The sequence below is a fragment of the Dermacentor albipictus genome, chromosome 8 (genome assembly GCF_038994185.2).
Source record: "Dermacentor albipictus isolate Rhodes 1998 colony chromosome 8, USDA_Dalb.pri_finalv2, whole genome shotgun sequence".
In the NCBI taxonomy this organism is placed as follows: Eukaryota; Metazoa; Arthropoda; class Arachnida; order Ixodida; family Ixodidae; genus Dermacentor; species Dermacentor albipictus.
Window position 1 is genome coordinate 47846071 of NC_091828.1, and position 12592 is coordinate 47858662.

Below are 12592 nucleotides of genomic sequence, written 5' to 3' on the forward strand. Positions count from 1 at the left end.
CAGGTAGTGACCGCGGATCCTGATCATGAGACTGAAATAATCAGATGAATAAGAGTGAGCTGGGGTGCGTTTGGCAAGCATCCTCAGATAATGAACAGCAGGTTGCCATTATCTCTCAAGAGAAAAGTGTAAAACAGCTGTGTCTTACTAGTACTCACGTACGGGGCGGAAACCTGGAGGCGTACGATGAGGGTTCTACTTAAATTGAGGACGATGCAACGAGCTATGGAAAGAATGATGGGTGTAACGTTAAGGGATAAGAAAAGAGCAGATTGGGTGAGGGAACAAACGGGAGTTAATGACAACTTAGTTGAAATCAAGAAAAGAAATGGACATGTGCAATACATGCGATGAGGAGGGAAGATAACCGATGGTCATCAAGGGTTATGGACTGGGTTGCGAGGGAAGTGAAGCGTAGCAGGGGCAGCAGGAAGTTAGGTGGGCGGATGAGATTAAGAAGTTTGAAGGGACAACATGGCCACAATTAGTACATGAGTGGGGTAGTTGGATAAGTATGGCCGAGGCCTTTGCCCTGCAGTGGGCGTACCCAGGCTGATGATGATGATCACATTATAGCTGGTGTCTAACGATAATGTCATAGCCACTGCAGCATATTCTCGACTGAATGACGAAATCATAATTACGATAGGAAAACGCAAAACGACTGACGTCGTTGGAACAACGAAGGTGGTGTGACAACGATGGCATGAAGACAACGCGATCAGGCTACTCAAGTGATGATGAGGGTAAAACGACAACACAATGACGACAATGGCATGACCGCGACTGCATGACGATGAAGACACGAGGAAGTTAAAGTGACGACGATGGAGCCACCACACTGGCGGAACGGCCACTAACGCATGACGACGAATCTATGAAAACGGCACAATGACGATGATAACATGAGAACGGTATGAAGGCAGTCGGACGTAAACCCCCTTGTGACTTGCACCACTCAGGTCATGTACAAGATTCCACGCCACTGCGCTAAAGTTTTACTTGGCCAAATGGGTCAATGTATAAATTAGCAACTCAAGGAGCACTCAGAGACTTCAAAGACTGTGGTGGGTGGTATGCACGTACCCGCATACATCAAAGATTGTGGTTGCACTCCGCTTTAATCAAATGCAATCATTTTAAACCAGTCTAATGACAGACTGGCGAGGGAAATTATTGAGGCTGGCCAGATATACGCAGAATCTACCACGTGTGTCAGTGTCCCGTATTTGCCTTCACAGATAAACAAATTAGGTACCACCTTGGGGGTTAGCATTTATGCAATTTTTCAACGTGATTATGCATGAGCTTTGTATGAGTCTTTTGAGTGTGCATGCACGGCCCTCCGCTACCTGGAAAACCTGTCATTAAGCTTCAGTTGTAAATGAGTGTCTGTGTGATCCACTCCGTCGCTTCCCGCCCGTATTTCCGCTCAACGAAACCACAGTATCTCCCTTGTCCGGCTATCGGCAATTATATTTGTCTTCTGCCTATTAATCTTCAACCCCGCTCTTATAATCTCTCTGTTCAGGTCCTCAATAATCTGTTGTAACTCGTCCCCAGTGTTCCTTAACACTACAATGTCTTCTGCAAATGTAAGGTTGGTGAGATATTCGCCATTGATCTTTACTCCTAAGCCTTCCCAGTTTAACAGCTTGAATACTTCTTCCAAACATGCGATGAATAGCATTGGAGAGATTGTGTCTCCTTGTCTGACTCCTTTCTTCATAGGTATCTTCCTACGTTTCTTGTGAAGAATTAAGGTAGGTGTGGAATCTCTGCAGATATTTTCGAAGATATTTGTATAAGCGTCCTGTACTCCTGCATTATGTAATGAGTGTATGACTCCTGCTATCTCTACGGAATCAAGTGCTTTTTCCTAATCTCTGAAAGCCATATATGGAGGCTAATTTCTCGATTACCTGATAGATGACATGGATGTGATACATTCTAGAGCATCCATTCCTAAAGCTTGCCTGTTCCCTTGGTTGACCAAAGTTCAGTGTTACTCTTATTTCATTGGAAAATTAATTTGTGAATATATTATGTAATATTCCAAGTAAGCTAATATGGCTATAATTTTCTCAATTTCTTGATGTCTCCCTTCTTGTGGAATGGTATAATTTTCGTATTCTTCCAGTTCTCCAGGACAGTTGAAGTCGATTGGAAGTTCCTATCAAAGGCCGCCAGTTTGTCAAGCATTAGGTTCCCTAATGCTTGACAAATATACAGGTACAACATCTGTTCCTGCCGCTTTTCCACGTTTCATCTCTTGCAAGGCCCTTCTAACTTCTTTGCTAATTATAATAGGACCCTCTCTAACCTGCTCACCACTACTTTGAATGGAGGTATCGTTTCTGCTTTCGGTATTATACGGGTCAGTATAGAATTCTTCCACTGCTTTTTCTATATCTTGGAGATTGCTGACGATATTACCCTGCCTATCTTTCAGTTCATACATTTTGGTTTGTCCGATGCCTAGATTTCTTCTCACTGTTTTGAGGCTGCGTCCATTCTTTACTGTTTCCTCAGTGTTCCTCAGGTTATAATTTCCAATATCCGTTATTTTCTCCTTGCTCATCAGTTTTGACAGTTCCGTGAATGCTATCTGTTCTGTTGAGCAGGCCACTTTCGTTCGTTGTCGTTTCTTTATTAGGTACTTTGCTACTTGAGGGAGTTTGACTACTGGTTGCCTTGGGGCCTTACCTCCAACTTCAGTTGCTGCCTCTGAAGCCAGTCTCGTTGCGGTTTCATTCATTACGGCTATGCCATCATCATCATCTCTCTGTTCTAAGGCTGTATATTTGTTTGCAAATGCCAGCCTAAATTTGTCCACTATTACCCTTATTGTTTCTACGTTTACCTGTCTTTTCTTGACAAATTTTACTCTTTCTCTGCTCAAATTCAGGTGAATCCTGGCCCTCAGTAACCTATGTCACTGCACTTTACCCTACCTATTCCTTCTGCATCCTGCGCTATGCTGGTACCGGCAGAAAGTATGAAATCAATTTCATTTCTTGTTAGACCACTAGGGCTTTTCGGGTCCATTTTCTGTTGCTACGTTTCTTGAAAACTATGTTCATTATTCTTAGCTTATTTTGTTCTGCGAATTTTACCATCATCTCTCCTCTAGCGTTTCTAGAATCGACACCGTAGTTGCCAATTGGCTGTTCACCCGCCTACTTTTTCCTTACCTTCGCATTGAAGTCACCCATTAGTACTGTAAATCGCGCTTGCACTTTTCGCATCGCTAATTCATCATCTTCATAAAACTGTTCTATTTCTTCATCATCGTGACTGAAGATTGGAGCGTAGGTTTGTACAACCTTTATTCTATACCTCCTATTTAGATTTATTATGACTATTGCTACCCTCTCATGAATGCTGTACATTTGGTGAATGTTGCCCGCTAAGTCGTTATGGATTAGAAATCTTACTCCCAGCTGCATTCTTATCTGGTAGTCCTCTATAGCAGAGAATATGTGCGTTATTCAGCAATGTATAAGCCTCACCAGTTCTTCTAATCTCACTAAGGCCAATGATATCCCAAACAATGCCAGATAGTTCCTCAAAGAGTCCTGCTAGGATAAGATCACTCGAGGGGGTTGGGGTGTTAAACATTGCAAGGGTCAGTTTCTATTTACGGCCTGTCCGAGCCCAGAGATTCTTAGCCCCCACTGCTGCGTGGCAGGTCTGACCGCCCCCTGGGTCAGGTGCTCTGCAGCTGCTGGAGACTGAGGGCTATTGCGTAATTGTGCGAGTCATTTGGGGAGGAGGTGAGGGAGTGGCCGAATACAGAGCCAGGGAGGCGAATTTCTGTTCTGGTGAGGGAGTGACTTCTTCAAGCTTAGTGGGTCTTTCTAACGTGGTTGTACCTAGATTAGTATAGCCCCATTCGGCGTTATTGCCGATATCAGTCTCCACTCCAAGCTGGGAGATATTGCTTACTGGGGAAGGCCAATTCGAGCTTCCCGCTTAAAAAAAAACAAAAAAAAACTCGAGAATTCGAGCTTCTGAGTGTGGCAACCAAGCATTCAAGCTAGCTCAGGCAGATAACCCTGTGGGCTCCCAGCTCAGGTTACCCAACGTCAGAGGATCCCAGCCCAGACATTCCTACGCGCCTGAACACGCATGCTTGCTTTATCCGTGGTATACGGGTTTTGCTGATCGCAGCATGTGGCACGGTATAGTATTTCTCAGTGGTTCTAACGGCATGCTTTCGGAGACTCCCGTACGAGTGCGGCCATGAACGCGGGTAGATACACAATATATTTTCAGCGTATTTGAACATATATGTGCGTGTGTGTATGTGTGCGTAGATAATATACCGAAACAGCTGGTAAGAGCAGTTACAACGAACACATTTCTTTTGATGTATGTTTGGATGGATATACGGAATGCAAGTGCAGCTACAATACTTGCCCCACCACTCATCCCTTCAGCACGACAGACGCTAGGCCGAAGTAGTTGCCGCACTACGTTTCCTAATGAACGAAAATGGCTTCAATAGTTTAGGAATGACTGCTCTAAGTGCATTCTTGTAGTTACAGTAAGGCAGCAGGGCGTCGCCGAAGTCTAGATGAAGTTACGTGGTTTTAATAACGACTTGCGTTCTCGAGAAATTGTTCGACTCGAAATCACATTTTTTCTTCTTAGATTCGAAAACTAGTCAGAAAGAGAGCGCTGGGACGCATCTTCGGCACATACATGACATGGTCCGAGCTCAGTTTAACAATTCTGAGTGGATTGGAGATTCCTGCTCGAAATGTATTTCACCTCGTATGTCCGGGTAACAGGGTATTCCCTAATGTGTTCTTATAATATAATTATGATGGTAAAACAGTTGTGACAGCGAGAAATCGTCACCCAGCAGTGTAGGACAATGTTACGAAGGAACCCATGCGGGTTTCTCAGAAAAAAACTTCGCAATTGAAAAAAAAAAGACATTCTTCCATGTCGGCGATCGAAGGCGACACCCAACGCCTTTCTAGGACTTTCGCTCTGCCATACCAAGAGCTCAGCAAATCAAAAAGCGAAGCCCCCATTATTCGAAAGCTCGAAGTCGACTACTATAATTTTTCTGATGGCTATCTTGAAATGTCGCGGTGAATTAACTTGTCGAAGCTTCCCAACATGTCGAAGGTGGCGTTTCATAGTTAACTGGGCGTACACTACAGCAACAAAATATCAAATTGCTTGAGGCGCTCTTTCACAAGCAGCGGAGACAAAGAAGTTGTGGACTGCTCTATAAGGCAAAACAGCAGGACTATTTAGAGGATTTATATAATTGAAAAACTAAGGGTCTATGACAATTGCCCATCTCACTTCGGAGTTTCGTGCTTTTCGTTTTGTCATCGCTGGGCATCGGTTGGTTAAAAAAGCAGTATTAAACCGTATGCGTTATGGTGCGGGGAGCGCATATGTATAAAAATGATTATTGGCACCGTATGCTTCTTTAGAGGAAAACATTACAACGAGCTGATGTCAAATGCATTTGCTACTACGCACGACAAAACATAAACCGTCTTTATATACTAACTACATTAGTTGGTGAGTTAAGTAATCATGACATATACACTTTCATGTTATGCTGATAATAAAGCCGCATATAGTGGTGCATAGTCCGCCAACGTTAACTATCTGGCTCAAGCGAATTCACTAACACAGATGTGTGTGCACTTCTCACGAAAAAAGATTTAAAGAGGAAACGAACTCAACGATCCTGCTATACCACGGTAAGATACCCTTTATGTACAATTTAAATATAACGACTGCAAGCTGACGGATATAGCGTGGCTCAGGTGTAATATGACTGGGTGAATTTCACGGCGTATGATGTTTCACGCATTCTAGTGCTTCGTACTAGCACGTTGAAGATGTTGTTTTTTACATTATAAGCAGGCTTGAATTTTTGGCATTGGGATTTACGGCCGTTTGAATTATGCCGAATTTAACGCGTTTCTCTTTGTCAAACAGTTCGTAGGAAACAATACCTGCGTCAAATAAGCAGGAACAAACACTGTACATTCGCAGAACATATAAAACCTTATAATTACAGAGAAAAAAGCTAGCTAGCATAAAGCTTCCATTACAAAGCAGATTCCGTAGCAGTATGCCGATAAACCTAGCACTCAAAACAGCGCCAAAGCAGAAGCTCCTGCACAAGATCCAACTTTACATTCCGTTGAGCAGGCTGCTCAACGGCATGTACTGCGGCCAAATACACCAGGTTTAGTTCTCGCGTTTGTCTCTGTGGTTCTGCAGCGCTTATATGGTTCTTGCTATGTTTATGCCACAAGATCAACAATACCACAGTGCCTGCATTTCCACGCTGTTAGGTACTACGTCACGTTGAAAAAGGAAAGTCGAGCACCGATTGTTTTAGTATGTTCCGCAGCATGCTATACAGGAATGGTGACACCCGTAATGGTGGCGCACAAGCCATGCCGGAATGCCGTTCACTCTCTGTACGAGATGTTTAGCTTGATTATTTGGAACTTAAGCTTTAGTTTAAAATCTATGCTGAGAGGCAGTTTCGTTTTTGGGTCTTTACCCACTTTCGTCTCTTCACCCTCAGTTACAATGAGAAACGCTCACTTGTTCGCCGACCATATCAGGAACCGTTTAAATAAAGTGAGCGCTATCTACGCATACTTGTGCATCAAAACGTGTGGCCTAAATGAAATAGTTTACCAACCTAATTATTTTTATAAGAACGTATTCGGTCATTGCCAGAACAGAATTATATGCCCCTAAGGAGCATACAAGCATGTATACAAGAACTCATGTCATCTGCTAATAATGCATTGCCAAAAAAAGATTATCTTGGATGCACCACGTTAAGAAAAATCTTCATATAGACTAATAGAGCGGCTAACGAAGTGCACAATGTAAAGACGTAGAGAGCTCGCAAGCTACTTCTAATCACACGGTTTCCCTCTTACCCAATGTTTGATGCCCCAGGCCCGAGCATGACCATTGACACTGCCTGCTCTTCAGCGATGGTAGTCCTGAATGAAGCTGTCCTGGCGCTTCGCTCGGGACGCTGTGAGGGGGCCATCGTGGGAGCAGGGAACCTCAACCTCGATCCCTGCGTTGCGGTGAACTTCAGGCAGCTGGGCGTACTGTCAGACGACGGAAAGTGCAAGGCCTTCGACTCAAGTGGTGAGCCCCTCACTGATTGCAATCCTCCGTATCTAAAGCACGCAGAAACTGGAAGCTTTTCCTCAATTCCAGTAAGTGCAGCACGTGATCATTCCTCGAGCTACGGCGATGGTGGTGTAGCGGTAGGCGGAGTTTCCTTGGTATACTGAGTCGCCAAATGTCCCGCATGAGCATCTCGTACGTTTCAAACAAAGGTGCATTACGAGACGTTGCCCAGCTTCGTATCTCGAAGAGAGGCAACCGGGGCTTGAAGAAACCTGTTCCTGAATACTGCGGGCCCATCAGGGATCACATTTTCATACCTCGTGTGTGTAAATCCTTTCTTTTGCAGACCGCAAAGCAACGCTTTTCATTCCACGTCAAACTGTGGGCACAACCAGGTAAAATGCTTCGCATCACCGATCTCGCCACATGAAGCAGAATGCGCAAAAACGGATCGTCTGGTTTTAGACAAGTAGCTATGCATGTAAGCAGAGGTGGTTATAATGGGATACATTTAAGTTGCGTGCTGAAAACACATGCTTGATGTGGAGTTGTTTGGGGAACCCGAAAACGATTGAGCATTGCGTCTTCAGTTTTCTGCAAATTGCTTGGCGTTCTCAATTTCAGGGCACATGATAGCGTTCCATGGGAAAGAGCATCAGTTTCTTCACTGCCTTCATTTCCAACATCCGATGGGATACAGAGAAATTTCGCTTTAAATCCCTTGCTCCTAAAGCCTTTATATGGGTCCTGAACCAGCTCTCAGGCTTGGTGAAAAAACTCAGTCCGCGAATAGTATACGCTGCTGTGAACATCTCAACATGTTTGCAGTCGTGGAAGGCACGTGGAAATCGCAGGTGGAGCGCGAAGTCCCCTTTCTCTTAAACGCTTTCTTTTCAACAGAACCCTAGCTTTTCACTCTTTTTTAAAGTCTTTATTTCGTAATATAGCAGATTCCCATAAGCGACTGCTATTGGCAGTAGCTGACATCAATCTAGAGGGGTGCTTGAATCAATGCGCTTCTTCCTACTAATACTGTGTACATATATTGACGCAGTTTAAAACACAGGCCGAAGTAAGCGCGCTTCCAATTTTTATATTATTTACGCACTTCCTGAACGAGCCGACTACGGTCGGCTCGCGCTCGGCTTCGGACGCCTTCGTAGGTAATACATTTTGAACACGCTGCTTATCGGTATCGTAGCCATCGGGCCTCGCTAATTTCAGCTAGTTTTGAACACTCAACTTCACTATAACCACGCGAAACTTAAGGTCAGACCACAGGCACACTTGCCAGCGCGCGCTTACTCCTGGCCGCTCCTGCTTAGACGCCCTGGCAGACTTTGCTTCTGCATTGAACTCGTGGCGCATAAAAATGACGAAGAGTATTGTGACTGCTGTCCGTCGGTCAAGCTGGTGTAGGGTAAAGCCCGTCCACACCACGTAGCACGGCCATGCTAGAGCATATGATCGCCAGCGGGCATTCAAACCCTCTCGTGCACAAACCAAACGTTGTGCATAAGTACTGCAGTTGTATGCAGCTGCGGTCTGCTACATAGCGTAGATACCGCGGCAGCCGAGGCGTGCCGCGATAAGTCCCCTGGCTCAGCGCACTTTGGCTCATTGAGGACAACCGCGTTTGGCACGCCGTAGGCGCCATAATTGGAAATAGTGGCGTCTACGTGAACATTCATAATCAAATTTGAATTGCGCACCACGGTGACGTTCAGCAGGCGTTCTAAACGCTCACTGAACGTCACGTGCCAAGGTAGACACACCATGCTTCGCTGTATACCTGGCACTGCAAGTCATTGTTAACTAACCAAACATTGGATTACCAAGAACTCCACCTCTGCTGAACGCATTCAAATACGTTTTGCGGCAAAGTATTTCTAAAATTGTCAAGTTCAACTACAAATGCATTTCTCGACTCCAATAATAATTTGTTCAGGACGCCTTTAATGAGCGCCAGAGGTTGCCTACTAACTGCTTCCTAGACAGACCATGATATAATCTTTGTAGCGCTGTATTGACTCCGTCATTATGACGACAGCTTGGCCAGAGTAGATACTTTGTCTTCATATCGCAGTCATGATGGCATCACTCTGTACAGTTGGCGAAACTGGTCCCGCACACCATTCCAGGACATGTCGATGGAAAGTATACGGACTGACTCTGCTTGCCGATCCATCTGTGTGGAGTTGCAAATTGCTTCGATGAATTGTGTTCATGAGGTCCAGCACCACACATTCAGATTGGCCAGAATGAATTGAGCGTTTCGCAGGTAGTTGGAGTGCAAGGACGCTGCAAGTAACATATTCAGAAGACTATGGCGGGTCCAGGCAAGACCGTTTTGGTCGTATAAAACATAACGGTGTGAAGGTGGCAAATCAGCTGGCTCTTCAGACCCTGCGTCGGCCCTTCGGTGATCATGGTTGAGCTCTCGTTTGCACCAGCTTGGGTTCTTCCACCTCCTCTGCTCAAAGAAGGGGCAGATGGCGTAAATCCCGTCGGTCTCCAATACAGAAGCTATCTTTACAAGTCGTCCAATGTCCTGAAAAATTATCTGCAGCACAAAGAACAGAACATTAGGGAAAATTTTGGCACAGCAACTCAACTGGGACGAAGCAGCTTGGTCATGTTTCTTTGACGAGTTACGCCGAGGCTAGGCTTCAATAACGGTAATGTGTGTGTGCGTGTGCGTGCGAGTGTGTGCGTGCGTGTGCGTGCATGTGCGCGTGCGAGTGCGCGTGCGAGTGCGGCAAACGGTAGCTGCACAAAAGGGCACACGTCCACACTGAAGCAAGTTCATGTAAACGCATTTTTGGTGCACAATAGCAGTGGAAGTTTGATAAATCGAAATTCGCACTATTGCCTCAAGATGGCACGGCCTTCGATTCTGAGAGCCAAGGAGACTTACAAGAATGGGAAGAAATAAATTAGAGAGGAACATCTGCACCATATTACAGGGGATAGTGACTTGCTATTTACGGTCTGAGCTGGTTCATAAGGGAAAAAAAAACATACTGGACACAATATTCGCAACAAGATGAGGCATGCATATGCTGCAGTAAACATCCGCTGACAACTCAGCGCATCCTAGTGGAAGGCGAAGGCACTCAGCCAGCGAGACCCGTCAGAAATGTCCGCCTTCCAGGAGTGCATGGATTTAAAGTGGATGGAACCATTAGGTCAGCAGTCGAAGTAAGCAAGTGATATTTCTAGCACCGAGGGATGGAAAGCAGACAAGAAATTGACAGGAAAAGATCTGTTATACAAGGTATAGATAAACGTATTTCCATCTTTGCTCACAATTTATTTATTTTATTTATTCATTCACGTTACCCTTAAAGGCCCTCCAGGAGAGGGTATTACATACGGAGTGAGTGAGTGAGTGAAAACTATATTGTCATTATCCCGCGATTTGGGCGGGGTGGAGCCATAAGCAGCCCAGCGTAGGTGACGGCCTCGAGTCCTTGGACTCGGGCGGCTTCCTCGGCGTGCCCAACGGCCCACAGTTGATCAGCGGGGTGGTAGCTGAGCAGCGCCGCCTCCCAACGCGCCCCTCGGTTCGAGACTGCTATTTCTACCCCGTTCGTCGGGGACTACTGCTGCTGGCTACCGGTGCTTGCCCACAGCATGTGCTGCAGCGTCGCTCTGGCTCCGCGCGCTTTACAATCGTCGGACGAATAAATGTCGGGGTAGGAGAGGTGCAGGATCGCCGGGTTCGGATATGTGTGTGTCTGCAATTGCCTCCATGCAACCGCCTGTTTCTTGTTTAGTTTGGCGTGCGGTGGTGGGTATTTACATCTGTTCAATCTGTAGTGTTGCGTGATGTCTCTGAATGTGGTCATGCGATCCCCCCACGTCCACTCCTGTATCGCTCTCGTGGTGGGCGAGACGTCGGCATTGCCGGCGGGCGCCGCAGCTCGGCATGTAAGTTCTCGAGCCGTGGCGTGGGTCGTGTCGTTTCCCGGGAGAGCAGGGTCCGTGTGTGTGTGAGTGTGTGTGTGAGTGTGTGTGTGCGGGGGGGGGGGGGGTGGTCCATACGAGGAAACTGTCGTCTTTGCGGCAAATATTGCCCTGTGGAATTTAGAGATTGCGGGCCGCTTCCCGGGAGATCCGGCCGCTAGCGTAGTTGCGTATCGCTGCCTGCGAGTCGTTTATTATCACCTCGGCGTCCCTGGTGGCTACCGCGAGGGCTATCGCTGCTTCCTCGGCCGCCTCCATCTCTTCCGTGCGTATCGTCGCGTTCGCGACGCAAGTTCCGCTGTGGTCCGTGATTGCGACAGCGAAACCACGTCGCCACTCGTAACGGGCCGCATCTACGTAAACGGTTTCCTTGTCGCCGCCGTATTTCTTTTGCAAGTCTCGCGAGCGCCTGTTGCGCCGGCCGACGTTATGCGTCAAGTGCATGTTCTTGCGCAACGACAAAACGACGATGCGCTCGCGAATCGCTGTGGGTATCGCGACCATTTCGCCTTTTATTTGCGACCTTTTCTATTTTTTGTCAAACACACGTACTGCGCGACGTTGTGCGCTACCATTATCTCGTCTAGGGTACTACTCATCTAGGTATTACGGAAGAAAAAAAAGTTAAAGAGAGATCGATGTATTAATAGACTGATAGGTGCCTATAGATTACACGATGCGCTTAACAAGGCTAGGTGAATATTTGAGTAAATCTTCGTCATCATCGAGTAAATGCTCCAATTATAGAACATAAATTGTAAGCTTTCAATACTTATGTTGAGTAGTCACTGAGGACGCCGAAACCCTGCCAGAGGCACTGGTATTTAGGGATAGCAAAGAAAATACTTATGAATCTGCAGTGCGAAATAGAAAAAATTTGACTGCAGCAGTCGAGGCCCGAAAGCATGGGAATACTAACAGTATTTATGTTAGGGCAATAATCCTGGTTCGGGGTGAATAAACAATTACCCGAACCGAGTGTCCTTCAGGCTATTAATCAGCATAGAAGAAATATAAAAGTGATGAGCTCCATGGTATCGCCACAAGCCCGCTTTAGAGAGGATATGCAGAAAATTCATCGAGCAGTCAACACATCCAATAACTCAAAGTGGAGTGATAAGAGAAGCGGTGTTGAAGAATATGAGGGATAAACTGTTCCTTTACGATAATTAGGCAAATAAATGAGAATCATCAACGTACACGATTTTCTTTGTTGTCAATTTGCCGAAAATCACAATGTGTTAGCAGTCTGAAATGCGCGCGCGGTATATTATACTAGGGTTTTTGTTTGCGTTTGTCGTCTGGGTTTCTTTTAAGGTATAGCAGCAGCGAAAGAAAAATCAAGAATGATGTTCATTTTTTTTTCAACCGGACATTATGGCATTATGAATAATGACAGTTGAGTCAATGACCGCAAATATTGCTTTTAATTGGCGCGCGCCTAAATTATTTCTTTCTTTGAAACCGCAACTGA

The 12592-nt window shown here is 45.8% G+C and overlaps 1 protein-coding gene across 1 annotated transcript in view; it reads left to right on the forward strand.

The window, feature by feature from the left end:
• Nucleotides 1-12592, forward strand: part of LOC135910195 (fatty acid synthase-like) — a 181493-nt gene that overhangs the window by 54122 nt on the left and 114779 nt on the right. The window contains exon 5 of the mRNA XM_065442247.2: nucleotides 6964-7164. Coding sequence (XP_065298319.2) covers nucleotides 6964-7164 — 201 coding nt within the window. The remainder of the gene's footprint in view (nucleotides 1-6963; nucleotides 7165-12592) is intronic.